General features: G+C 56.4%; 8 protein-coding genes across 8 annotated transcripts; 4 read left to right on the top strand and 4 right to left on the bottom strand.

Annotated features, from left to right (window-relative positions):
* Positions 1 to 261: 261 nt before the first annotated feature.
* On the top strand, positions 262 to 3720 carry BCV69DRAFT_294261 (hypothetical protein; the record flags this gene model as incomplete). The annotated part of the gene is made up of 2 exons (XM_025493868.1): positions 262 to 1519; positions 1601 to 3720. The coding sequence occupies 2 exons, from the start codon at positions 262 to 264 to the stop codon at positions 3718 to 3720; spliced, it is 3378 nt and encodes a 1125-aa protein (XP_025347141.1).
* Positions 3721 to 3947: 227 nt separating this feature from the next.
* On the top strand, positions 3948 to 8444 carry BCV69DRAFT_214604 (hypothetical protein). Its single transcript, XM_025489776.1, has one exon. It carries the CDS (start codon positions 4301 to 4303, stop codon positions 8318 to 8320), a length of 4020 nt encoding a protein of 1339 aa, XP_025347140.1. The 5' UTR covers positions 3948 to 4300; the 3' UTR covers positions 8321 to 8444.
* Positions 8445 to 8568: 124 nt separating this feature from the next.
* On the bottom strand, positions 8569 to 10940 carry BCV69DRAFT_299735 (hypothetical protein; the record flags this gene model as incomplete). The annotated part of the gene is made up of 4 exons (XM_025494362.1): positions 8569 to 9125; positions 9218 to 9455; positions 9538 to 9731; positions 9806 to 10940. The coding sequence occupies 4 exons, from the start codon at positions 10938 to 10940 to the stop codon at positions 8569 to 8571; spliced, it is 2124 nt and encodes a 707-aa protein (XP_025347139.1).
* Positions 10941 to 11316: 376 nt separating this feature from the next.
* BCV69DRAFT_214441 (acid protease) lies at positions 11317 to 13591 on the bottom strand. Its single transcript, XM_025489775.1, has 2 exons — positions 13010 to 13591; positions 11317 to 12940 (listed from the first exon to the last, which is right to left on the bottom strand). Exons 1-2 carry the CDS (start codon positions 13327 to 13329, stop codon positions 11479 to 11481), a joined length of 1782 nt encoding a protein of 593 aa, XP_025347138.1. The 5' UTR covers positions 13330 to 13591; the 3' UTR covers positions 11317 to 11478.
* A 262-nt stretch (positions 13592 to 13853) lies between these two features.
* On the bottom strand, positions 13854 to 15200 carry BCV69DRAFT_287727 (putative endonuclease 4; the record flags this gene model as incomplete). Its single annotated transcript, XM_025493583.1, has 5 exons — positions 13854 to 13986; positions 14116 to 14312; positions 14388 to 14530; positions 14619 to 14796; positions 14889 to 15200. The coding sequence occupies 5 exons, from the start codon at positions 15198 to 15200 to the stop codon at positions 13854 to 13856; spliced, it is 963 nt and encodes a 320-aa protein (XP_025347137.1).
* Positions 15201 to 15720: 520 nt separating this feature from the next.
* BCV69DRAFT_283504 (P-loop containing nucleoside triphosphate hydrolase protein) lies at positions 15721 to 17134 on the top strand. The gene is made up of 2 exons (XM_025492733.1): positions 15721 to 16233; positions 16308 to 17134. Exons 1-2 carry the CDS (start codon positions 15762 to 15764, stop codon positions 16991 to 16993), a joined length of 1158 nt encoding a protein of 385 aa, XP_025347136.1. The 5' UTR covers positions 15721 to 15761; the 3' UTR covers positions 16994 to 17134.
* Positions 17096 to 18455, bottom strand: BCV69DRAFT_271195 (HAD-like protein; the record flags this gene model as incomplete). The annotated part of the gene is made up of 8 exons (XM_025490948.1): positions 17096 to 17200; positions 17275 to 17334; positions 17417 to 17655; positions 17743 to 17756; positions 17845 to 17923; positions 18000 to 18125; positions 18204 to 18308; positions 18386 to 18455. 8 exons carry the CDS (start codon positions 18453 to 18455, stop codon positions 17096 to 17098), a joined length of 798 nt encoding a protein of 265 aa, XP_025347135.1.
* A 233-nt stretch (positions 18456 to 18688) lies between these two features.
* On the top strand, positions 18689 to 24997 carry BCV69DRAFT_271192 (hypothetical protein). Its single transcript, XM_025490947.1, has 4 exons — positions 18689 to 18887; positions 18973 to 19520; positions 19611 to 23865; positions 23950 to 24997. The coding sequence occupies exons 1-4, from the start codon at positions 18865 to 18867 to the stop codon at positions 24920 to 24922; spliced, it is 5799 nt and encodes a 1932-aa protein (XP_025347134.1). The 5' UTR covers positions 18689 to 18864; the 3' UTR covers positions 24923 to 24997.
* The last annotated feature ends 1055 nt before the right edge of the window (positions 24998 to 26052 follow it).

Below are 26052 nucleotides of genomic sequence, written 5' to 3'. Positions count from 1 at the left end.
GTACATTCCCTCTTCGTCTCAAACCATCACCCCTTTCTTTCGTGTCCCTCCCCCTTCTTGAACCCTCGGCTGTTTGCTCCGGCGGCACTGCCATCGTAGAGGCCGTGTAGCAGCTCGTTCCATCTAGCTATCCCCCTCCGAGACTATCCTCCGACATCTTCTCTGCAACTACATTGTGGAACCAGCCTACACCGAATCTACCTGCCCCCGCGATCTCACTCGATCCGGCGAAGGGTGTCGACGCCACCTCCTACCTGAGAGATGCGAACGAGCCAGGCGGCTGCAGCCTCCAAGACAGCTCCCATCGAAGCAACATCAGCAGCAGCAGCGACATCTGACGCCGAAACAGAGCCGCTAGCCTTCTCCGACGACGAAGACGCAGAGGGTGAAGTCGACGACGAAGAAGAGGAGACACCCGCTGCTGCAGACCCACCTGCGCTGCACAAAAGTACTCTCAAGCTCAAGGTCCCATCACGGAACACAGCAAGCATGGCTGATTCCGCAGGCCCCGACTCCCTCGACGATGCCGCTGCAACATTGGCAGGTCTGGGAGACTTCGCAACCGAAAGTGTTCCTGCGGCCAATGTGTCTCCCTCAAAGACTGCTGGCACCGATGGCCTGAGCGACGAAAGCGAGCTCTCAGATGTGCCCGACGAGGGTGGCTCTGAAGACGGCGAAGGCTCCAGCGATGAAGGCGAAGATCAAGAAGATGACAACGAAGGAGACTCCTCGGATGCTCTCGGCGAAGACGATGACGAAGACGAGGAAGACGAAGAGGAAGCTGAGGACGACGACGAAGAAGCACAGACCGACAATGCTCCCCAAGCTTCCGCTGCTCGCGGAAGACGCTCGCGTCAAGAGCGCGATCGCATTGTCCTCGCGGATCCGGAAGAGCAGCAAGACGATGAGGATGCTGCGAGTAGTCTAGCTGCCCTCGCTGGAGGTGCGACCAATGTCGATGTTGTACCTCAAGGCGACGACGAAGAGGACGCGGAAGCCGAAGATCGCCCTGGGTCACTACCTGCTGCCACGCAAGCCGCCAATGCTACGCTCAAGAGCCGCAAGCACTCACTCCTCGGCCCTCAGATCCTCTTGGACCCCACTTCGAACGACTCCGAGCCTGCGACGTCAAGGCAGCCAAGTGTTGACGCAGATGGCGTTGAAGAGGGCGATGAAGACGAGGAAGAAGAAGAAGAAGGAGAGGAGAAAGCAGGAGAGGCAGATGCGGACGGAGATGTAGACGAAGAGATGGCCGAAGCTCCGGTTGAAGCAGAAGGAACCATCTCGGGAGCAGCAAGCAAGGGACCTGCTAGTCCTTCTGGCAAAGCAGCAGCAGGTACGCCCTTGCCAGATGCTCCAGAGCTGGAAGATGAAGCGGCAACTGACGAAGCGGCCCTTCGCCGGACGGAGGCTCTGGATGCTCTCACCAAGATTGAGCTGGGATTCGCAATGTTGAGAGATCGGCTCTATGCGGAGAGAATCGAAGAGGTCTCGAAGGAAGGCGAAATGGTTCTGGATGGTGAGTCGGCATGATTGAGAGTGGCTGCAATCCTACAACATCGCTCACAAATGTCCCATGTTCCCCCTTGCTTCCGCGCAGGTACCCACCCTGAGCTCATCCACCTCACGGCTCTCATTGAGGCTCGCCGTCAGCATCGACTCCGCATGGTGGAGATCTGGCTGGAAGAGGAGCAACGCCACTTCGCAAAGATGGCTGCCACCGAAGAACGCCTTGCTTGGCAGTCCTGGAGACATGATGTCGCTGATCTGAGGCGTAACTCGATGGACGAGCTCAGTCGTAAGAGGAGGAAGCTGGAACGCGAGAAGCGGAACCTTGACGCTCCTCGGCCGGCGCGTCGACACCAAGTCTTCGAGACCGAGATCATTGGAGATCCAGAGCTTGCACGCGCAGCGGCCCGAGCCGCCAAGGCCGACCGAGAGCCTGGCGTAGTAGGACGCAGGAGGGCTGCTCGCGAAGCACAAGACCTCGCCGAGCTTGGCAGTCATATCGCTCTTCCTGACCTGCGCGGCATAGAGGATTACGAAGCATGGTCAGATCTGGAGAGGATGGGCATACTCCGGCCCGATCTCAGGATGGGAGCCATGGGTACAGGAACGCACGCGAGAGGTACGCCAGTGCTGCAAGCACAGCAGATGCCTCCCCAGCATCCCTCACAGCAGCAAGCCCCCACCCACCAGCAACAGCAGCAACGAGCACAACAGCAGCATCCGCAGATGCTCGACCCTCGTCAGCAAGCTGAGATGGCTGGCTACTACGTAGGGCCTATGGACGGTCCTTCCTCGCAGCACCCGGCGTGGGCGCACGAAGCTGCCATGGGCTACGGTCCCCCTATGCATCCCAACGGCAGACCAATGACAATGGCCGAGCTAAACATGTACCAAGAAGAGATGTATGCTGAGCAGCAGTACCATCAGCAACAGCAGCAACAGGCATACGGCGGTCATCATCATCCTCATGCAGGCTATCCTCCTGGTCCCTCCCCGCATGAGATCGCGCAGCAACAACAATACGAACGTGAGCGCGAGCGCGAAAGGGAGGTCATGCGAGAGCGGGAGCTTATGCGCGAGAGGGAGAGAGAAAAGGAGAGGGAGCAGGCAAGAGAAAGGGAGCGGGAACGAGAGAGGGACAGAGAGAGGGAGAGGGACCGAGAAAGGATGAATGCCGCCTCATACAACACTCACCCCGGTCACGCTCAGCAGCGTCAGCAAGGCGAGCGTTATCCACAAGCTCCTCCTTCGCCTGGTCGTCGAATGCATGCCAACAATGGCAATGGTCGACATCCAGACGATCGTGAGTCACGTCACCTTTATCCTCAGGGTTCATCGTCTTCCCATCAGCCTCAGCCACAAGCTACTTCTGGAGCAAGGGCTCGGGACGAGAGGGAGCAACGAGAGCGGGAGCGAGACACCAAGCCCTTCGCGAATGGGCGCGGCAACAGACATCACGACGAGCGGGAATATCGAGAGGGGCCTTATCCCCAACAGCTGGAGCAGCTGGCGTACCCGAGCTCGAGCTCGTCTGGACAGCGTGAACAACAAGAGTACCAGCAACGAGCCCTCGCACCTCCCCATTCGCCCCATCGTAACGTGCATGCGGCGATGCCTCAATCACCTCCTCAGCCCCAATTGCCGAGTCCACGAGGGGGTCTGGCACATCTGCCCCACCGTCATCAGCAGGGGCAGTCACCCTCATCGTACCCACATCATCGGCCTTCGCATTCGCAGAATCAGATTCGACACCCTTCGGCCTCTCCACAAATGAACGTTCGCAGACATAGCGATGAGCAGGAAAGCAATCGTCACTTCCCGCCTTTGCCACCGGCGCATTCTGGTGGCGGGCTGCAGGGGCCTCATGGTGCTCGCTCGCCTCTGCCCCCGCCAGGGGCTGGAATTGTGGCAGCAGCCTACGGAAGCGGCAGACCCCCCTCTGCATCTCCGGCAATGGGACCATCAGCACCCAACACGCTTCCCTCTCCAACGAAGGTTCCACTAGGTCCGAAGGCTTTCGATAATTCGCCGGATTCGAGGGGCGTACATGAAGGCCACCATGGGAAGGACGTTGATTCCGAGATGAACATCGTTGCTTCGGGGTCCGGGAATGCGGAGCTTGGGGGTATGCAGTCGAACTTTGCCCATCGATTGCCTCTCTCAAATGAGGTCAAGAGGGAGGTGGGGCCTCCTACCGCGGGTCAACCATGAGGGACCGTCCGCCTAGAACATTGGCTGTCGTATCGCAATGCAACAAATGTGTCACCTTGTATCGAGCCATTGCCTTCCGTGAGATCCTTCGACTCCGGACTTTTCTTGCCGTGAGATGCTTTCGCCGCCGATCCAAGGCAGGCACAAGCAGCGGCACTTTCTACCCGCTCTCCGCAGGAGCGCTACGCAGCTGTGGGAGCGCAGAGCATCAGCTAGCAAGACGCGTGAAAAGTGATACATTGCCTCCTTGCCTGCTGCTCTTTGGTCCTCGGCGCCAAGTCTCTTTACATTGCCATGTACCTGGATGACGGAGCAAGCGATCGAGGCAATGTAAGCAGAGGCAACGGAGCAGCCGCGACACGATTGAGGTACCAAAGTAGCGAGCAAAGGAGGAGGAAGAGCCCACAGACGATGATAATTGCGTGCCTTGTTTCGCTTCTGGAGCCTCTGCGTGGCTGTGACCCTTGCTGATCCCATCTTGACCTTCTGAACAGATGAGCTACCTCCCATTCCTGACGTGATCTTCCTCGAATCTGCGTACTCGCCTTCTTTCTCTCAGAGCCGCCGACTGGCAAAGACTATGGACTACTCTTTGTGGTCCCAAGACGGAAACAATGGGACCACTGTCGAGCACTGGACTACGCAAGTAGGAGGCGACACAGAGCAAAGCAGCAAAAATGTCTCTCCTGACCACTCAGGGTCGGATGGTGACCTCCAGATAGGCCATGGCACCACCGTCTGGCGCAATACCGCCATCTTCCCGCCTACGCCTGACAAGCACTCGCGCGCGCCCTCCGTTGATAACGCTTCAGCCCCTGTGTATTCCCAGCCAAGTCCTCCTCACCTTCGAGACCCATACCGGCAGGAAGCTTCCCTACCTTCGACGCCTACCACACACAGCCATGGATCTTCCGAGCTGGGAACAAACAGAGGGAACACACCGGCAGGATCCTTTGGTGCGCCACGAGGCAGCGGCGAATCCCTTCGGGCACGTCGACAGGGCACCTCTTCCTCGGCAGGTGACAGGAAGATGGTGGGCGCTGGCATCTTTATCGTATCGAAGAGTGGGCCAAGCTGGGTCAGTGATCGACCATCGCCAAGCTTGCCCACATTTGCCGCCGCTGCAGAGGCAAATGCACAGCAGGCGAATTACACGATGCTTTCGCCTACAAGCATTACGCATGAGGGGGAGCACGCCTTCATGGAACGGACAGACAAGCTGTACCATGCTTCGAGAAGAGATTGCGAGCAAACACTACTGGCGACAGCATCCAATAGTATCGTCAACTGGCTGGAAGCGCAAGAAACTCAAAAGGCAGGACTGCTCTTTTCGCCTGGAGGGCAAACGCAATTCATCACTCAGCAAAGTAGCTCCGACTCTCGAAAACAAATTGCTCAGCATCGCCCTTCCACAGAAGAGCATGCGCTTAGTGCACCGCCTCGCAGGGTCTCTGGTCCCCGACCTCAGAGTAGCACCGGGAGGCGTTCACAAGAGACAAGATGTACCTTGGAAGTGACATGCCCTCCCCGGCAGAACGATGTGAAAGACAGCAGCGAGGATGAGCTCGTCGATGAGCTTGATCGAGCTTTGATCGCACATCTCAAGGTCACAACTTCCGCCGACTACGCCCGCCATGGCTTCGACGATGACCACGAGAATGATGTGTTTCCTCGAAGCGCTACTACGGAAGGCACCGAAGGCAAAGGCGATGGCGACGACTGTTCCATGGTTGCGAGGATGGGCTCGATGTCTTCAGCGAGCTTCACACAACGTAGCTTTGGCTCAGACACGGCCTCAGAAGCTATGGCTGGAGGCAGGGCTGGCTCGACTACTCTTGAACGTGTTGCTGCCGACGGACAAGAAGCTACAAGCGCTCATGACATTGACAGCGATGAAGAGCAGCGTTTCTGGGTTGGCTCGGATCGTGGCTCCGCGGCAGCCACACCTCTACCGAGCATTGAGGGGAACTCGGACACCCAGCCCACCAGTGTGTGGGAGGCCTCATCAGTGACTTCGCACCGCGACTCAAGCATCTTCCCCATAGAACGAAGAGAGAAAGCTGTACCCTCCAGAAGTCTCGTCCTGCCGCAAGTGGCAGACGTTGCGTCCCGGAGAGGTTCCGGCAGTAGCTGGCGTCGCTCGCATCCCATCTTCAGCATTGCAATTTCCTCCAAACCTCCCTTGATTGAGAAAGGTCGAAGTGCTAGTAGTGCCAGTACTATCCTCAACCGACCAGTGCCTTCAAGCCGTCGGAGCAGCCGGTCGGCTGGTCGGTTCGAAGAGGTCAAGACTCCACCAAGATCGAATGGTAGAGGCCATCGCGAGACAATGATGTCGTTGGCTGACTCTGAGTATAGCGAAGGCTGGTATGAAGAGAATCTCATCGACAGTAAGACGCAAAGTGGGCTCTTAAGCACTCCTCACGTCACCGTTCAAACTGCCAAGAAGGGGACCGTGTCCAGTCCGGATGTCATGATGCGGTTCTTGGGAACGCCTTCGCCTGCCCGACCGGAATTCCTCGTCCCGCGTTCGCCTGCAAAGAAGTATGCGGAAGCCTGCGTACAGGCGATACCAGACGAAGCTATCCAATCAACTGATCAAAGGCAGAGCTCGTCCTCACATGTAGTCAACAAGGAGGCGAGCCGAAAAAGTCGCCGCCCGGATCTCCGTATCGACACTGTTGCAGCGGCAGATCCAGGGTCCAGCCTCTCTGTCCCAGACGCACGTTCGGAGCCAAAGTCGGCTTTGCGGAGCGCATTGGGAGTCTGTTGCCCCAAGTGTGGTCACGACTTCCTTCCACCACCCAAAAAACTAGATGCAGCTTCAGCAATCGAGGGAGCCAAGAAGCTGGCGGAGGCTAGGGTTCAAAAGAGGCGTGCTGCCTTGGCCGCAACATCCAGTCGTTCCCTCCGCAGCGCACCTGCCCATACCTCTGATTTCCCGAACGAGTCTCCTCCTCCTATGCCCTCTACAGTCACTGTGACTCCTGACAGCCGCCGACAGATCGAGTCTGATGATGAGAGGATGCCGTATCAACAGAGACTGCGCGAGAGCAGGAGCACCTTCGCCTCAAGCATTGAGAGTGAAGGAAGTTCGAGTCGGAATCACATCATAGTCCAGCGAACTCATCTGCTACGAACACTTGCCAGTAGCAACACGGTGGCAAGTGCTTCTGCAACCCCGCACAAGTCGGAGAGATCTGCTCCACTGCCACCGAAGAATGTCAATTTCTCACAGGCAGCAGAGAAGAAGAGAGAGCGTACCGATACACACAGCAAGCGTCCATCGCTACAAGATGTGCTGAGCACGTTCAAGGAGCTTACTTCGCCACTGGATAAGCTCGGTACTCAGTTGACCAATCCTCGGGGCCAGAGTCCTGCAGCTGGCACACCTCTTCTGGGTCGCAAAGGCAGTCTCGCGTCGAGAGTAGGCATGCCCGGCTGGGGCTCCAGTGCTTCACCTTCGAGGCAGGCAAGCGGCCCTGCTGCTCCACGAGGAGGATCGCCAGCTCAGGTGATCAGGCCGCAGACCGCTTCTGACACCTGGGTAGCTCCAGACTCGTGGGCGGCACCTGGGTCTTCTGCACATCCTGCTGTCCCATCCAAATCAGGTCAAAGCCGAGATCGTGTGTACAGCCCCGATCTTCGGGACACTTCGTCTGGAAATGACTCGTCAGACGAGGACGATGCAGATGTGGTAGCTCCATTCGCCGCGCCTTCGGCAAAAGCGTTGAAACTTCTTGGTCTTGATGCTGGACCACAGACGACGCAAAATGATTTGCACTCCGGGCGCCATCGACCTGGACCGAGCCCAGGCGGGTCAAGAGTTGGCCACCTAAGCTCAGAGGGGTATTCCGGCGACAGGACACCCACAGGAAGAGATCCTAGCTGGAGCCCTGATAGCGCTGCGCATCGGAAGAGAAACCCTGTGCGGACCACTACTGCTTCCTCTTCTTCTTCCTCCTCTTCGATGCTAAGAGCAAGCAAGTCGTACATCGATCTCCCGCAATACCCCTCAAGCACAGTCTTGCCTGGCCGAAAAGAGCATCAACAAGCTGCCAATCTGGCTCTCTTCAGTGCTGGCCCTGTAGAAGGAAGTACACAGGGGAGTGCAATGAAGAAGCTGCGTCAAGCGTGGCGGAAGGGCAAGGGCAAAGACTCATCAAGTACTGACTACCGCGAGTCTCTCGAGCCTACGCCCATGGTCATCTCCTCTCCGATTGGTCTCTCGAGAGCGAAGACGATCACCAGGGTCAACACGATGCCTCAACCTCAACCTCGGGGATCTATGCATTCTTCGGACGATGTTCTCATGTCGAGATACCGCAATGACGGCGAGGAGGAAGAGGAGGAAAAGAACACAACACCCACAGGCAGCTATCCATTCTCCGGCACAGCTGCACATGATGCTGCAGAGTACCAGGAGCAGAGCGAGGATATCGCGGAAGCCGCGCCGGACACACGATGGGCATTGCCTTCGCTGGATCTTTCGGATCCTCCCCGCTTCGGAGAGGACGGTCTACCATTGCAGTCGGAAGGACGCGTCTCTTTGGAGGATGACGCAGATTCGATCTCGTGGTTCACTGCGGCCTATGCTTGAGCACTGGAGGCTGACTGCGTCTGCTCGATCTTCATATATACTCTCTGACTACTCACACGGCTCAGACCTGTCTCGTCGGACTCTCATCACCGGTCTTTGGCACCTGGAGGGCAGGCCCTCTTCCCACATATGACGTGTATATGTTCAAGTCATGTATAATCTTATTGAGATACAGACAAGGATGAATGACATTGACAGCAGATGGAGCGAATGATCTGATAAAAACAAGCAGAGTTCGAGCGGGAAATCTAGAGCTCATCATCACGATGGAAAGTGTGAACCTGGTCATCGAATCGAGCCACTGGTCGTCTGCCACTGGGCCGAGACTTTGCACCTTTTTCAGCAGGCGAAAGATTCTGCTGCTGTTGCTGCATCGTCCCTCGACTTGGACGGTGCGGACTAGGCGGAGGAGACTCGATGTGGATCTGTACTGGCGACCTGGAGGGAGGCTCGAGAGAGTCTTCATCACTGTCCCTTGCCTGCCTGAGGCAAGATCGAGGTGAGGTGGTGTTGTAGGATACGTCGCTTGCCTTGGGTCGGAGTTCCCCTTGAGTTCTTTCGCCGCCTCGTACAGCAGTGTCACGATGGTGCGATGGTTCAGGGTAGGTCGGGACGTGTGTGGCAGGGTCTAGCTGGAATGGAGCCGCCTCTTCTTCGTCTCGAGTGGTTCGGCTTCCCATGCTGCCCTTTCTGACATGGCTTGTACCGAAGGGAGACTGCAGTGGTTGCTCGTAAGACTCTGAAGCAGCTGAAGGATCGATCGCCATGTCGTGCGTCCGCGCGACTCCGTTCGCAGCTAGGTCTTCTGTATCAGGTTGCGGCAAGAAACAGCAATGAGAGAGTCACATCGAAGGACAAGAAGCAGGAATGTCTCGCAGCCACCGTGTGGCTACTCACCAACATCAGGAGTCTCTCGAAGATGGGACTCCTCGTGACTTGCGGCTGTTAGCGCCTCACCCATACTCTGTCTCCCTCTGCGGAATCGTCCCGTACGCGTGCCGGTAGCGAAATCAGGGTGATCCTGATTCTTGCTCGAGGAGAAAAAGGTCGTGATGCTCTTGACCACCTCACTGGTTCTGCCATGCTTGTACTGCAGTCCTTCAATGACAGGCTCGAAAGTACGAGAGGTGATCCACTACGAAGCGCAGGAGTGGATCCGTCAGGTGTCTGCGTCAACCCGCACGTCACCTGAGACAGATCATCTGCCTCATACTCACGACAAAGTTGAGGCCACCGAAGCAGCAGGCGAGCCAGGCAGCGACCAGATTGTAGATCATGTAGGACTCTGCGAGCTCTCGAGGGCCCTGCAAGGAAGACCTATACATGTTGATGCTGATCCATGCGCAGAGGACGGCATAAGAAGCGACTGCAGAGGAAATCGAGCTCCACATGACGATGATGTTGATCAGACCTGTCCCATGTCATACGAGGATGGTCAGGGTCAGAACAGAATCAGCAGCTTTCTCTTATTCTTCGCATACTCACTCTTGCGTAGGACAGGCACAGCTGGCCCAGCCTGACTGCTGTCGATATTCGTTCTTGTAGCCTTGATAGGTGGGTAAAATGTAGACTCTGCTGCCCGCCTAGCTTCCGCCAGGGCTTCTCTGTCACGTCTTCGGGTCGTTGCTGAGTGGCCTTCGTCGTCTTCGGGAGCATCGTTCCATACAGGAGCATCACCCGCAGGTGACTGCTGCTGTTTCTTTTGCTCGCGCTCCTTTCTTCGCCGCTGCAGCGTCATCTGCAGATCACGCTCAGCTCGACGAGATTCCTCGAATTGCTTCTTGAGCGTAAGAGCGAGCTTGGCGCCAGCAGGAAGGTAGAAGAGGAAGAGGAGACTGGCCCAAATAAACCAGATGAAGTAGCCCACACGGACGTACCACCATGTCAGACTCCAATGCTCCCAAACTTGCAGCGCAGCCTCCAGGGCTCCTGCAGGTATAGCATCTGAGGATTTGAAATGGGACAGTGCCTTGTCTAGAGCCTCCCATTCGCGCAAGGTGTCATGCCAGTGCTGACCAAGGATAACAGCGACGACGCCAGTGGAGATGATGACAAAGAAAGGCATGCCGACGCAGAAGAGGTTGCAAATGCCTGGTCCCGGAATGAGCTTGGCGATGTCAAAGCGACCGGGCGGTAGGTGCCTCCGCGATAGAACTCCTGGCGAGGCATAGAAGGTGCCAACGGAGCCATACCAGGCACCTGCAAAGAGTAGCTGCCAGACAATAAGAAGCCATGGGCCCTGCCCCGCCATGTCGTATCCCTTCTCAAATGCCTCGATCTGACACCAGATGTATATGATGAAGACTATGCCGAAGCAAGCCTCGATGAGCACAAAGGACATGACAGTGTTGGGCACAATCAAAGAGTAGTTGGAGCGTGAAGCTGGCTGGATACGAAAGACCCAAAGAGAGCCTTCCCAAAGACGCCAAATACCCACTGCAGCGCCCATGATGACGAGACAGCTGATGATGCCGGTGACGAGGTACATCTGGTACAAGTAGGACTTGGAGAGCTTGAGGTAGAAGAAGCTCCTCATGTGAGCCCGCAGCTCGCCCGTTGGCGCAGCCGCCTGGGAGAAGTCCGGCAGAATAAGAGGAACGGCGCCATGGTCGAAGTACATCCTGACCTTGGCCCGATCGTAATCGACGGCAAGGCGTGGGACGATGTGGGAGAAAAGAGTGTGGGTAGATAGGAAGATGTGAGGGTTTGTGATGCCTAGGAAAGCAAGAAGGTACGGACATGGCTCGAGACAGCAGCTTCCATCCCCCAGTCGACGAATTCCTGCAGCATGGCCGGCTCGTTCTAGTGCCGCATGAGAGGGACCATGTCAAAGCGCAGGACCGAGGCCCCAGCGCATCGAATCGTTTCTTCTTTTCAGGGCACGGCCTGACATCGTTGGTATCGCCCCCTGAATGTAAGGAAGCGGAATGTGCCCTTGCACCCTCCTGCTCCCTCCGCCGCCGCTTGCTAGGAGCTATGCCGGCTACAGATGATTTACGCGCGCGATGGAGGAATGTCGAGTCGTATTGATTGGGGTAAGGTACAGAGGTGCTTTACTGCATAGATAGCTATGTACAGGCAGGAACAACGCAAGAATACGGTATGAGGTATTTTGTGGGCAAGGTATGGACGATGCTGGGCGCAGGATCGAAGCCTGCCTAGACTGCAAGGAACGCGCCAGCAGCAATGGCACAGACGCAGGAGAATAGAACACCAAAGCCTGCATTCGAGATGCTTGAGGCAGATGAGCTGCTCGAGCTTGCGCCAGTACTTGCAGCGGCAGTCGAGGTGCGTGCTGGAGTCGATGCTGCGATGATTGTGCTTTCTCCGCCTGCTGAGGACAAGGCGATCGTGCTCGCTGATACAATCGATGTCACGGCAACTGTATCTGCCGCTGCTGGCGCTGTCGTCGAAGCAACGGAAGAAGGAGACGAAGCTACAGCTGCTGCCGTACCGCTCGATGCCACAGGCGTAGGGAGACCAGAGCCTCCGACGATGCCAGCGGAGCTGGCAGCACCGGAGGCCGTAGGAAGCACAACGGTCGAGGTGCCAACGTCAGCGGCAGGGGTCGCAGAGCCAGTAGCGGCCGCTGCGCCAGTCTCAATCGCAGCCACTTCCTGGGCGGTGCCGCCAACTAGACTTGCGAAACCGACTCGGGCGGGCTCGAATTCAAAGACAGAGAAGACGTTCTTCAAGAAAGCATCGCCGACGACCCAGTCGAGACCAGTTGTGGAAAGGTCGATCTCGAAGATGGCGCCGAGACAGTAGCCAGATCCAAGCGCTCCACCGTTGAAGTCGGCCGAGTTCATAGTGAAATCTTTTCCACCGAAGGAAAGGCTGATGGAGACGGTGGTTGTGCATGGATACGCATAGTAGCCCGTGTCCTGACCGTTCTGTGTAACAGTCTGAGCGCCGGGGACGGCAGCATAGATGCTTGCAACAGCATCGGGGTTACCCGCAATGAGCGTTGTTCCTGTATCAATGGCTGCGTATTGGTTTGCTGTGGATACGACCTTTCCGGCGACGGTAATACTGTCCATGTAAATGGCCCAGTAGCCTCTGTCGCCGATTGTGGTTGAGGGGATATCAATGTAGGTGATATCGCCGGTGTACTGTGAGCTGTCGATCTCACCCAGGGTGAAGATCCCCCCCGCTGACTGAGTGGTAGCAGTAGAGACGTCCTGATTTCTGGCCAGCTGGAAGGTGAAGGCAGGCACGGACAAGACGTTGCTCTTCGCAAGCACCTCCCAGAACGGTGTGGCGCCGGATGTTGCCAGCTGCTGGAACCCCATTCCTATGATGCCGGAAGCTGGCGAATTGATGGCGCCGCTTTCCACATCTGTCACAGCGGCCATAGTAGCGTTGTACACTGTGTGACCGCCGAGAGACATCGTATCCGCAAACAGGGTTCCCGTGACTGAACCGCTTCCATATTGAATAGAGAATGGTGTCTGCGATGCGACATTAGTTGAGGAATCTGCCGCGTTGTAGAGAGTCACCTGCTGACACACAGTCTGTGTGCAAGCCGAAGAGGCGATCCACATGTCACTGGACCCGGTGTCCAGTACAAGGTCGAAGGTCTGAGCGGGTGTCCCTACCGGAACTTCAGCTACATAGAAGCTGGAAGGGAGGACACAGAATCAGCCGCCGATGCACAAATCACGAATCGGCTGGTCAATCGCCACTCACGAGTCTGGTCCAACGTCGGTGAGCGCTGCCTGCTGTCTCTTGGTGACATCCCCGCTCCTAGCGCCGTACTTGTGCTCGACATAACCCTTTTGGCGCTGAGCGAACTTCAAGACTCCATCGGGGCTATCAATGTTGAATCTTCGGTGATGAGTAAGTGGCAAGCGCAGCGAGCCTGCATCGCGCTTGGAAGCGAAGTCTACCTTCTCAGGAAGCTTGGGAAAACCACGAGCTCCGGACGGTAGCACGAACGCGGAAGTTGGCCCAGCAAAAGTTGCCACTCCCGCGGTGGCGGCCAAGACGGAAGCGACAGTGACCTTCATGAGAGCGGAAGGAGGAAGGAAATACGATAGAGTAAGACAAAGGAGAGCGAGTGCTGTCGAAAGGGAAATGAAGAGAAGACGAAGAGGCTGGTATGGAATATGGAAGAGATGAACGGGATCGAGAGAAGACGAGCTTCTTACACGAGTACGAGCGTAAGAGCGGATGGGTTATATGAGGAGACGAGGCCTTGCGTCACTTACCCCGCCCCGCGGCACACCGCCTCTGTGACGTGCATGTCGGCCGGCGGAGTGTGTCAAAGAACAAGTCGCCGGCGGGGCAGTGGTGGCCCAGAAGCGGAGTACTGCCTGAAGGTCCTTCGTCTGAAAGACCCTGTGCATGAAGCGGCAAGAAGCTTGCCCCGAAAGTGCCGAGTGCTCGAGACGGTGAGCAGCCCAGGATCACCTTGTTCTGCGTGGGTTGCAGCGCTGACGCAAGATAGCCACGGCTCATCCGCTCAAGGGTGCTTTGAAGTGGTGACACAACAAAGTGTCACGTGGGGACGTGCCATCCTCGAAGCTTGGCGCTACTTGCTTCCCAGGGTCTCTGAGCCCCGCCGATCCATGGCCTCGCTTCCGTCTTGAGTGTTCACCTTCCGCTCCCCTTTCGTCTTCGTCTGACGCTTCCTCTTGACTAGTGGGGGCTTCCCTTCAGCTGCTCTTTTGGCGGCCTTGCTCCCGTCTGCAAGCGAATTGGACTTCTCCATCTCCTTTTCGAGCTTGCGCAGCTCCGCTAGCTTCTCAGCCACATGAGTCCAAGCATCCTGCCGGTGTGGCAGTCCCTGTAACGCGTATAAAGCCTGAATTTCGCCTTGCCATATCTTCCAGGACGCAGCAGGCGTCTCCAGAACGAGGGGGATCCCCTTGAAACGGGCGTCGTTCATGATGCAGTGGAAAGCTGGCAGGCCGATCTCTCCGCTTCCGATGTTGGCGTGACGATCCTTGTTCGAGGCTAGAGGGGTCAGGGAGTCATTCATGTGCACTCCCTTGCAGGTGCCAATCAAGAGAGGGTGTTCAGTAACATATAGCATGGCCCAAATTTGCTCTGAGTTGCTTCTCACCTTAAGGTACTGTATACCAATACACCTGTCAAAATCGCTCATCATGCTCTCAAACCCCTCTTTCGTGCGGATGTCGAAGCCAGAGGCAAAGGCATGAGCGGTGTCGAGGCATACGCCAACTCTTGTCTTGTCATGCACTTGCTCTGGAGGTTGACCAGCGCAGCAATGTCAGGTGTCAGGGTCAGCTTAGTTCATCTCTGCTGCATCACTTATCAGCAAACCACTGCTCACCGATGACGAGTGCTAGCTCTTCGAATCGTCCACCGACCTGCTTTCCTTGTCCTGCCATGTTCTCAAGCAATATGATCGGGCAATTCAGACCCTCTGCGAGGAGGCTTGCATGAGCTGCATTGATGCTCATTGCTATATTCGTGCAGGCCTCCTCCTTGGAGATCTCACCCACTCCGCTCTGTACCAGATGGAAAGAGCGCTCGCTTCCAAATTAGTATCGCATTGTGGCCAGACGGCCCCAGCTGCACTTTCGCTCGCTCGCTCACTCACGCCAGGGTGGAAATTGTACAGTCCGATCTTCAGCAGAGCACACCGACGCAGCTCGTCCAAGAATGCATCTAGACTCTTGGCCCTTTTCTCTTTATCAGGGTTGCCGAGGTTAATGAGGTAGCTTGCATGAGGGAGACACCTCTTCGTGTCGTACTTGTACAGAGGCAGCCGTTCTGCAAAGAGACGTATGTTGTCTTCACGGATAGGTTTGCACTCCCACTGCATCTTCGGCCGCAGGAAGAGAGCCCAGGCCTGGCAGCCGTATAGTCTAGCGTTCGAGACCGAATTTTCTACCCCGCCTGCTACTGACATGTGGGCGCCTACCCACCATTCGTTTCCTTCGAAGGCGTACATCTCAGCTTCGGTATTCGTCGGATCCATCAGCGGCTCTGCTCCCTTCTTGACTGCTCGCTTGCGAACTACCTTCTTCTCTTCTTGCGTTGGTTCTGGCCCATCCTCAGCTTTGACTTTCTTGCGTCGAGGCTTGACTGTTGCTTGCGAAGCTTGGCCTGCCTTTGGCTTGCTCTCATCTCCGACAGCCTCTGTCTTGACCCTCTTCCTCTTCGCCGCTGGCTTGACGCTAGCCTCCTGCTCGACCTTCACAGGGCTTATTGCAGCGAGGGATTTCCCTGCCTCTGCTTCCACCTCAAGTTTGACTGCCGTCAGCCGAGCTGATCGGCGGCGAGATTCCATGCTTGCAGAGAGGTTGAGTGAGAGGTACAGGGGTCCGGCTGACAAGCGTAGGAGCGGAAGCGGAAAGAGCTCCTTCCGCTCCACTCTCGGCTTCAAGGAGAAGCTTGCTCGCCCAAGGAATTTCTCTCCGCTACCCATCATTGCTTCTACCATCGCATCATTCAAGTTCGCACACAAGTCATGTCGGCCTCTCAGCAGGGTCCGGACCCCAAGATCGTCCGCCGTCTAGGCAATGGACGCGTCAAGAATATCATCATTGTTTTGTCAGGGAAAGGAGGTGTAGGCAAGAGCTCAGTGGCTGCTCAGCTTGCCCTCTCTATCTCCGAGACTGGAATGCCACCTTCGGCCACCTCTTCTTCCACTTCTACCGCGCTCCCCAAAGTCGGTATCCTTGATGTAGACCTCACGGGTCCTTCAATACCCCGTATGCTAGGGCTGGACGGTCAGCAGATCCTTCAGTCCTCCGATGGGTGGGTCCCGGTGTATGCGGATCGAGAGCAACGCCTTGCGGTCATGTCGGTCGGATTTCTACTGAAGTCGAGGAATGAGAGTGTGGTCTGGAGAGGACCAAAGAAGAACGCCATGATCAAGCAGTTCCTTGGCGATGTCCGGTGGGGAGAATTAGACTATCTGATCATCGACACGCCTCCTGGTGAGTGGTCTTAGTCTGATGTGCGCCAGGATCATGACTGATTTTTCTCCCGACACGCTTGCCGCTCTTCGTAGGTACATCCGACGAACACATCTCTCTACTCGAGTATCTACGGCCCTTTTCCCCTACAGCCGTCTTGGTAACGACTCCCCAGGCTGTGTCTCTGGCAGACAACCTGCGCTCCCTCGACTTTACCCGCAAAGTAGGTTTGCCACTCGTGGGTCTCATTGAGAATATGAGCGGGTACGTCTGCCCTCACTGTGAAGAGTGCACAAACGTTTGGGGAAGGGGAGGTGGCGAGGCGCTAGCTGCACGAGAGGGACTGAAGTTCCTGGGACGGATACCGATCGACCCCGGTTTGGTCAGGGTGCTGGACGATGCAAAGGAGGAAGCCATCAAGCGGGCCAAGGAAGGCGCACCAGCAAGGGGCGATGATGGGAAAGAGACTGACCAGCGACCTGCAAGACAAGCTTCGGTCGCTGCAATGGAAGTTGACGTCGATGTCACGCAACCGCTACCACCCACTCCTGCCCCTACTTCGGCAGCTGCACCAGCAGACGAGGAGACGCGAGCTATCCTCGCGCAGACTACTACGCCGGCTGGCACAATGCTCTCAAGGACGCTGCTACAAAGATACAGAGACTCTAAGACGTTCCCAGTCTTTGCCAAGATTGCTGCGCAGGTGTTGCAGGGCGTAGCGGAACATTCGCGAAGGATCGCAGAGGAAGGTGACTCTGGCGTGGGGATGAGGCGAGAGTGAGGAAGTAGGAGGAGTCATAGATGCTGCTTAGATGCGATGTGCCTTCTTACAAAGTTCGAGGTCTATGTACTTGTATTGTAACAAAAATGATCTAGAAAGGTATCAATTATCGAAAGGCGGCAGGCCAAATAGCTCGGGCCTGAAGTCCTCTAGGCTATTGATTGTTAGAGTTGCAGCAACCTCTTTCTCATCTGCAATGGCTCGCAGCTGATCGGGCAGGGATTTGAACGTCGGTCAGGTCAAGTCCGTGTCGGCGCTCTCGCGTCTCTATTACAACTCACCTGCGGATCCGGCACCCAGACGACCTGCATGCCAGCTGCTTTGGCGGCTTTCACTCCTCCCTGGCGGTATCAGACCAGAATGAGATCTCGTCAGAGGCTGTCCGGTCTTAGGCAGAAGAGCTTCATCTGGGCATCTACTTACAGTCGCGTCCTCGAAGACCAAGAATTGCTCCTCTCCTCCCTTCAGTGTTCCATCATGCTCTGGCCCGGGCTCCCGTACGATGGGTTGCCACTTTGAGGGCTCACCAAGTCCTTCTCTCGCGGCAAGGAGGAAGACATCTGCAAAGGGCTTGCCTCGCTTTAAGCGTTCGTCATCACCGCAGATGGCCCTGCCTTTGAAAGGAGCGAAAAGGTCCGGATTGGCTGACGATTTGATTTTGACTGGCAAGTGACGAGGGAACCGGCAGAGGACAAGTCAGCGGCGTCGCTAATGGCAGTGATCTCATTGAATGGGCGCTCGAAACTCACAATTGCGAGTCTTGCTACAAAGTTTGGTGTAGTGAACCCAGCGCCTCAAAGGGTCAGTGTACTGCAGCGTCCCTTGCCGGTACATGCATCTCCTCTACTCACGATCCAGTAGCCACGCAAACTGGGATGTTGTGCTTCGCAAGATGATCTATGAGTCTCTGTGCTCCGGGCATTGGTTTGACTAGCTCAGTCACGAGGCAAGACAAGGAGTGAGTAGTGCACCCTTCGCAGATTTCTTTGCAGATCCATGCCCTTACCTTTGCTGAATTCCTCGTCAAGATTCATATTCCGGTGGCTCAGGAAGGACTCGATGGTGAAGGGACATTCTGCAGCAAATATCTCCCCTTCCTTCTCGGGTGGCCAGAAGTTAGCCAGGAGAGTCTCTGCGGGGTAGCCGGGGCAGAGAGTCAGTGGGGAAGAGGCTCACTTGACACGGCGGGTAGTATCATCTGTCCACTCACCAACAGCCTTCTTCTCGGGCATGCCCATCAGCTTCATCTTCAGGTCCCAGCCCTGCTCTAGTCCATAAGGCTTGAGAACCTCGTTGACGACTTTTGTGTAGACGCCTGCGTATGAGAAGGCGAAGGTGAAATCAATGCCAATGTACCAGCACGCTGAAGGCACCTCAGCTTGCGAGACCTACCTTCTGAGTCGATGAGAAGGCCGTCCATGTCGAAGAGGACTGCCGTGACGGGCTTATATGCGATTGCCATGGTGAACAGGCAGGATCAAGAGAGGTGATGAATTGTTGAGCAACGTCTTGTAGAAGTAAGCGATGCTAGACTACCTCTGCTCTCTACCTTGCTCTTTCCCCACCTTGACGTCCTTCTGGCTGTTCCTTGGTCGGCAAGAGCGGAAAGAGCGGCGTGGCCTCCTCCACAGGCTGCGTGAGTCGAGGTGAGGTGCATTCGACACCGACGCCTGCCTCGGTTGTTATTCTCGCTGCCAGCCCCCCCTGGACCCCGCATTTGCATAAGCCCCTACACCATCTCCTCGTCGTCCTCCTTGGCGGCAACAGGGCTTCTGATAGAGCTTGCCATCCATTCTCGTCCTCAAAGGTGGGCCAAGGTCTCCCTTCCAGCCTGACATTGTGCGCGTCAAGGGGGCGCGACCCGCTCCCACATGGACGGCATCAACCTTGCAAAGTGAGTCGAGGAAGCCAGGCCCTCAAGGAGTCGACTGGACCTCTTCGTCTGACTTCTGACTTCTGACTTTTCCCCGCTCTCGTAGTGCCAAGGCGCAGTGGGATGATGCTCTCAGGGCCGCCTTGAACTCATTTCGTCTTCTCACCTCGCAGACCGATGCCAAGAGCTGGAAACCAGTCCCACCGCTGGCACAGTCCTCCAGCCATACAGGAGGCGCCATAGGTGGACAAGCATCTACTTCTGCGTCTTCTGTAGCTACTGGCAGCGGCTCAGCCACTTTCCCCAGAGCAGCAAGAGAGCGGACAGTGACTCCCCAGGCATCCCGTCTATTTGCTCCTTCCAGCCCCCTGTCGGCTCCCTCGCCCAAAGGAAAGGCAGTCGATCGTAGACGAGCCAGTGTCGATCTAAAGGAATTCAACAGCTCTACCGTCCCCGCACATGAGTTCCCACCATTTGCGCCTCTTCTGGCAGACCCTTCCTCGGTCAAGGTGCACCGGAGAAGCGGAGGAAAAGCAGTAGGCCTCCCGGCCGGCGTAGATGTGTACAGGGCAGTAGTGGAAGTCCCGTATGAGGGATCACCAGACCTGGATCCGTTCCGTAGCGCATTGACAACGCCGGAGGCCAGAACGAAGTGTGAGTACAGACGCAGATGAAGTGGAACCTGCCCACACTGCGCGGAGGATTACTACTGAATCACTGCCTCCCTTCGCTCGCACTGCTCAGGGGACCGGATGGTGGATGAGGCCGAGACAATCGAGATGCTGGACCCTCAGACTCGGATCACCAAGACCAACTTCAAACTGGGATGGCCAGCGAGTCCTCGTGACGCCATTTGCATCTCACGGTCCATCAATGATGGGAACACACTCATTGATGTTTCCACCTCTCTCAAGCGCTCCGCCGATGCTCCAGCATACCTCCGTCCGGCTCCGCCCTATGTCAGGTCGCACGTTCATCTCGCTGCCTGGTGTGTCCAGCTGCCTGAAGAGAAGCAGATGGAATCCGAGCAATCACGTATACGCGTAACATTATACTGGTCATGGGATATCAAGGGCATGTGGGTAGGAATGCCGCCAGGCGGGCTTGGCTCCCACTCGGTGTCACTCGTTACTGGCCTACTGTCCTTCGTTCGACAGGGCTCTTCCCACCTGCCAAGTCTGCGAAATTATGGGTCCACAGTGGAGATACTCTCGACATCTTACGATACTAGCAGGGATACGTTGTCCACGGAGTACTGTGTGCTAGCAGATGAAGGTGACGAGATTCGAGGCGCATCACTCGATTCGGCAAAGCCTCAAGACGCACTGGCGGAGGCAATCCGAGCCCAGCAGCGGATCCTGGGCAGTGGTATCGAATTTGCGTTGCCAGCAGAAGAGGGATGGGACGTTAAAGTGCAGGTCAGGAGCCAACACACCGCTGAAGAAGGGGACCCTAGAAGAGGGCAAGGGTGGCATACATCTGCCGAAAGAGCGAAACAGGATAATGGCGCACTGTCCAATTTGGTGACTCTTCGGGTCACCCACAGTCCTCTGCCCTTCTACGAAGAGAGTACCAGAGTCAAGATCTCCATTCAGAGGATAGCAGCAAGTTCAGACATCAGACTCAGGATCAATGACGAGAATCACGACGTAGTGGAGACAGGCTCCTCGGCAGAAGCACTTGTGCCCGTTCCAAATTTGGAAGAAGTGGGCCTGCTCAACGATTCAGCGAGCCTGTCAGGCATCAGCATTGCTAGCCTCAGCTCGCAAGAGACGCCCGGCATCAGTAATGTACAGCCTGAGGGACGTTCGCACAAGCATTCCGAAAGCGTGCACCAATTCTCTTCCAGTAAGCGTAGCTCGGCAATTGCTTCCATCGTCCGCCGCAACTACATTTACTTCACATCAATGCTACAAGAGCCGGATGCCAAGTGGAAACACCTCAGTGACAGCAAGGGTGTGGCAGTCACACAGCTCGACAGCATTGACCCCACACTGGTGGTCTACAGAGCAGAAGCTACATTCGTTGGCGTCGGAGTGTGGGACATTCTCGCCTCGGTCAGTAGTCCTGGAACACGGCCATACTGGGACAAGAACCTGGAAGACGCCAAGCTCATTGAGGATTTGGGCGATGTGAGTGCAGTCTGGCACACCAAGACGAAAGCAGCATGGCCTGTTAGCCCGCGAGATACGGTCATGGTTGAGACGTCCTACAAGTCGCCCTCGTCAGTCCACCTCTTCTCATTCTCGACCGATGACCGAGGCCTGTTTCCTACCATACCGGCTCCGGTCAACGGTACCATCCGTACGCAAGTCGATCTGCGTGGTTGGAGTATAGAATCGCTCAGTCCCACGACTGTGCATGTCACGTTGATTGAGCAGAGTGATCCAAAAGGCTGGACCAGCAAGAGTGCCACACCGACAATGATGACGAATGCAGTCGCTGGTGTGGGAGAGTATGCTATCAAAGTCGGAGCCCCTCCGCTTTTGACTCGTCTGCTCGGCGCCACTCTGACGGATTCGAAGTACGATCACGAGAAGGGCTTCTACCGCCTGGAATATTGTCAAGATCCCGAGCAGGCGAACGAAGCTTCGCAAAATGTGGAATGTGAGCTACGATGCGACATCGAAGGGTGGTCACAAAACCTCGATCTTGTGGTCGATCCACCTCCGATCAATGTCAGCTGCCTGAGAAGGCATAGACTAAGCCCGGGCGGTGGAGGGCTCTGGCTCACCATTGAGCATGTTCCTGAAAGTCTCGAAGACGACATTGCGAAGGTCACCGTGCGCAAAGGTGGCCCGGGGGGCAACAATGGAGCTCCGAAAGAGCGAGGTACAGTCATAGTGAACGGCGCTAGGATGAAAGTGGACGTAGATGAACTGAAAGAAGGAGAGGCTGCTCAATTGAAAGAGAAGAAGCGGAGCAAACCTCAAAGGATCCCTCTGGATCTTTTGGCCGGCGGAAGATCAGGAGCCGTGGGAGGGGCCGGCTCTGCAGGTCGCCGAGGCAGCGCATCAGTCAATTCGCTCGATGATTACCCTGCGAGCATCCCTTCGCGAGTAGGTACGCCGACTCCGCTGGAGGACAAGGGTACTTCTGCTCCGGCAACGGGAACGCCCTTTTCCGACAAGCAGCCGAAGTTCCCAATGACACCGGCCCTTGATGTTCTCTTCCTCCTACGACGCATCTATGCAGAAAGAAGTCCCGATCCAGCAGTCACTCCGGCTGGCTGGGCTTTGGTATCTCATCGCAACGGACTCTATGTGAGAAGGAAGGTCATGGCTTCCATCTCCCCTACCGTTGCTGTTCAGCGCGGTGACAAGGTCGTCCAAGGTCTCACGGCGGAAGATCTGGTCACGGCAGTCTCAAGCCTTGGCTGCCGAAAGCAATGGGACGATAGAGTAGAGAGCACTAGATTTCTAGAGAGCTACGGCAATGGCGTCACGTCCAGCTTTATAACATCGACGGGCGCCTTTCCTTTCCGAGGTCGAGGATTCTATCTGGCTAGCCTGACAGCGAAGGCTTTGCCGACCGTTCTGCCCACCTCGTCGACTTCGTCTTCGTCAGTGCACTCGCAAGGCGTATACTACCACGCTTCCGCTTCCTTCCCGGAGCAGACTTCTCGCTTCAGCCCTTCTCAGCTGAACAGTGCCGGTTATCCGATTGGCAAGGTCCTCGTAGACGGCTGGATCTTCGAGACGTTGGATCCCTATAGCTCAACTCTGAACTATCAGATTCCGTCCACGAGATGTACGCACATCGTAGCCATTGATTACGCCGGAAGTCTACCGGCAGCGGTCAACACCATCTGGAACTCGAACCTGCCCAGGAGCATTTTGTCTGTGGAGGCTTTCCTCAAGGGCAGAGGTGCAGTACCGGCTGTGAGGTCACCCCCTGCTTTCCTGCAAGTGCTGGGTGACGGAAGGGACGAAGACCATGACTACACATGGGTGGTTGAAGACGAGAAGTCAAGTGAGGCGTCACCCAGCCAACCCCAAGCAACGCTTCTGTTCAACAATTTCTCTCCTACTGCAAAGAGGCTCGAGGTCCTGGTCCTTGTTTCGGCCACAAAGACGATCAAGTCAGAAAGCAGCAATGGCAGTACCACCCCCAACCCACCCGTGACTCCCTCGAAAGCATCGTCAAAGAAGCCGACAGCAGCTCTCCTCAGTAGTCCAGCTGCTGCGAGGCCTACTGTCACCGATCATGATCCGATGACGCCCCTCAAGCCGACCGCGTTGACGTCCGATCAAATGTCCCTTGCTCGCAAGGCCAGCTCGTCGTCACTTCGCTCTTCTGCCACTGTCAAGACGCCGACGCCTTCCACCTATCGAGTGCCCCGTATCTCGATGAACAAGAAGGGTCAACAGAGTCGGCCTACTCTCATTGCGGATGTCGAAATCGAGCTCAAACACTACATGTCTGGCTACAAGATCGAGATCTTCTCAGAGTTCGGTGCGGAAGTAGGCAAAGAGAAGAAGATCATCGAAGAAAAAGCAGACACTGGCTCACGTGTCTCATCGCTCAACGTAGCGGCAAAAGCCAAGAAGGATCTTCCCATCGAGACCACAGTGTATGACTTGCCCCCTTCGGCAGTACTCGCTGCTACGCTTGACCCCTCTGCACGACCCCGTCGTCACCTTTTGCGGCTATCGTTGCCCACGGAAAGCGAAGCAGAGACCAAAGGCGATGGTGGTACGGAACGCGCAGACTCATCATGGCTCAAACAGATGAAGGAGAGAGGTGCCACGATCCGAGTCGTCGTCCGACCGGTTCGCTCGGAAGCGTCCTCAATTGGGGTCGAGGTCCAGGCTACTGCCACTGCCCCTCTTACGGATGAGCAGAAGGCGGAGCTGAAGAGGGAGGCAGAAGAGATGGACTCACAATCTGTCCCGGTCCATCTAGGAGGGCAGAAGCTTGAAGTCGTCCATGTCAATCAGACTTCTGCCATGCTGCAGAGAGAGTCCGAGATAGGTTCTGGCCTCACCCGGCTGAGAAGGTAAGTCAAACCGGCGAGTGAAAGCAGAAGAGCTTCAACCTTGACTGACTGAGGTCTTTCCTCATCTTGCTTCTGTTCCCTAAGGTTGCCGCGGCGTAATGCAGCCAGCAGTGCTGCAGGAGAGACCGTCAAGGCAGAAGATCAGATCCCTCCAACGCTCGCTCAGCCCATTGCGGCCGCTCTAGAGCTGAAGGAACCCCCAGCTCCACCACCTGAGGCTGCGAAGCCCGCAGCGGTGGCGCCTGTTGCTTCTGCTCCCGTGCAAGTTGGTGCAAGCTCTAAAGCTTCGACTGCCAGCAGTAAGGAGCCTTCGAAGCCTTCCAGTGAAAAGGAGGCTGCGGCTAGCAGCACGCAGAAGAAGGAACCGATCACTGCGTCTTCAGCTACTGCTCACCTCATGGGCCTACTTCAATCCTACCCTCTCTCACGTCTGAATCCATCAACCGCTGTCTCGACCGTCTCAGCAAATGGAGAAGCCGGTTTGCGACAGCGAAACGGAGATGCGACAGGGCCTGTCGACAAGGGCAAAGCTTCAGCTCAAGGCACGGGTGAAGGTGCAGATGCGGCTGGCCAAGGATCGGCCGAAGCGGCTAGGCTGGGAGCTAATGCGCCGAGGATACTGGGCGGCCGGCTGTTCCACGAAGCGCGCTACAGTCTAGCAACGCTGCTTCTGGTGGCCATCATTTGCTTCCTCGCTGGTTCACTGATCAGGGCCATGCTCTCCCCAGCGGACTTTATCTTCTACCCATCCAAGGGGTCTTTGACGCTGCCTCAAAGTGATCAGCCAGATGCCCAAGGTCTGAAACCCCTCACGAGTCACGCGGCCGGAGCGGCAGCGGCGGAGATTCAACGTATGCTTGGTCAGCATCATCATGATCATGGGAGCATTGGTTTGCCTATGGGAGCTGATGGCGGTGGTGTTAGTGGTCCTGGTGGGTCCGTTGCGAGTGGTGGAGCTGCAATTGCCTGGCGGAGGATGTTGCGACTGGTAGAGATCAAGAGGGCGATTGCGGGTAGATTCGATCTGGTCCTGGCGGTGGTGGACCGAAGACTCTGATGTACGGACAAGGAATGTCACGATGGTTGATTTGTATGTCTACCTCTCGACAAATACATTCTACATTCACACATGTACCTAGTCCGCATTGGAGTGACGTCCTTGCCATCGATCTCCGGTCTCCTTCGCGCTCCATCTCTCGCATTCGCCAAAAGCGTCGACAACCTCCCCTTGACCCCATGTCTACCCGCCGCGCGGGGCTTCAAGCAATGGCGCTGGCCATGGGAACGATGAGAAGCGAGGGGGGACCCTATCCTCGATTGGGTTGCGGGACGAGATTGCTCCGCTTTTGCTCGCAAGCACGAACAAGCAAGGAGGTTCCATTTCGAGCCGCTCCTTTGCTTTCACCAAGGTTTCTGATCGCTAGGACGATCCAGCTTGAGGCTTAGGCCATCGCGCCCAAGACTCAGTGTGAGCCAGCCTATCGCGGCCATCCTTGAGGGTCGCCTGCTTTAGGCTGGCCTCGTCTTCGCAAGTGTGCCCGGGCTCCGAGAACTCAGACTTTGCCGTCTGCGAGATTCGATTCGACTGGGGCTCACCGCATCTCCGTGGCGATGGCCATAGCGACCCCAGCTGCCAACCAACGATCGACGGTTTCTACTCCCTCCGACTAGGTGAATTGGGCCGAGGCACTCCCTCTTACACCGAGCATCTCAAATCAACGCAAACCTTCGATCACATTGATCGAGCTAAGTGCAAACGCCGCTGGAGGAAGGGCACCTCATCAGAATCTGGGTGAGTTGCCGGAGTTGCTAGGAAGCAAAGCGGGCGAGGGACTCAAAGGGGGAGGGAGAGGACACTGATCCTTTGCTCGCAGCCTCTTCGCTGACACCCAATTGTGATCGGAGAGATTCTTTGTCACAGGAAGGATTGACTCACGCCTTGCCTGGCACTCCAGACCGGCATCGGCCTTGGAGGAGCCGATGCAAAGACAGAAAGGGCCACTCCTCCCTCGCCAACCCTGCCTCGACCTCTTTCCAATCAGTCCCCACTCGTCCTTCCCTGGTAGCCACACCTCACGCTCATATCCACACCCTGCTCAGGCATTGCCCTTTACGCTTACGACACCCCTCACGCTCATTGCTATCTCATTGCATACATCAGTGCCTTTCGATCAGCCACAGCTACCA

This window comes from Pseudomicrostroma glucosiphilum (genome assembly GCF_003144135.1).
Source record: "Pseudomicrostroma glucosiphilum strain MCA 4718 unplaced genomic scaffold BCV69scaffold_9, whole genome shotgun sequence".
Taxonomy (NCBI): domain Eukaryota; kingdom Fungi; phylum Basidiomycota; class Exobasidiomycetes; order Microstromatales; family Microstromataceae; genus Microstroma; species Microstroma glucosiphilum.
The sequence above is the reverse complement of the archived record's forward strand: the minus strand, read 5'-3'. Positions and strand labels throughout refer to the sequence as shown.

Excerpts from the sequence above, each read along its gene's own strand:
- BCV69DRAFT_214604 (XM_025489776.1), top strand. The coding sequence starts at position 4,301 with ATGGACTACTCTTTGTGGTCCCAAGACGGAAACAATGGGACCACTGTC.
- BCV69DRAFT_214441 (XM_025489775.1), bottom strand. The coding sequence starts at position 13,329 with ATGAAGGTCACTGTCGCTTCCGTCTTGGCCGCCACCGCGGGAGTGGCA. Across the intron at positions 12,941-13,009 it reads ACCGACGTTGGACCAGACTC|CTTCTATGTAGCTGAAGTTC; the intron begins GTGAGTGGCGAT and ends CCTCCCTTCCAG.
- BCV69DRAFT_283504 (XM_025492733.1), top strand. The coding sequence starts at position 15,762 with ATGTCGGCCTCTCAGCAGGGTCCGGACCCCAAGATCGTCCGCCGTCTA. Across the intron at positions 16,234-16,307 it reads GATCATCGACACGCCTCCTG|GTACATCCGACGAACACATC; the intron begins GTGAGTGGTCTT and ends CGCTCTTCGTAG.
- BCV69DRAFT_271192 (XM_025490947.1), top strand. The coding sequence starts at position 18,865 with ATGGACGGCATCAACCTTGCAAA. Across the intron at positions 18,888-18,972 it reads GACGGCATCAACCTTGCAAA|TGCCAAGGCGCAGTGGGATG; the intron begins GTGAGTCGAGGA and ends CCGCTCTCGTAG. Across the intron at positions 23,866-23,949 it reads GGCCTCACCCGGCTGAGAAG|GTTGCCGCGGCGTAATGCAG; the intron begins GTAAGTCAAACC and ends CTGTTCCCTAAG.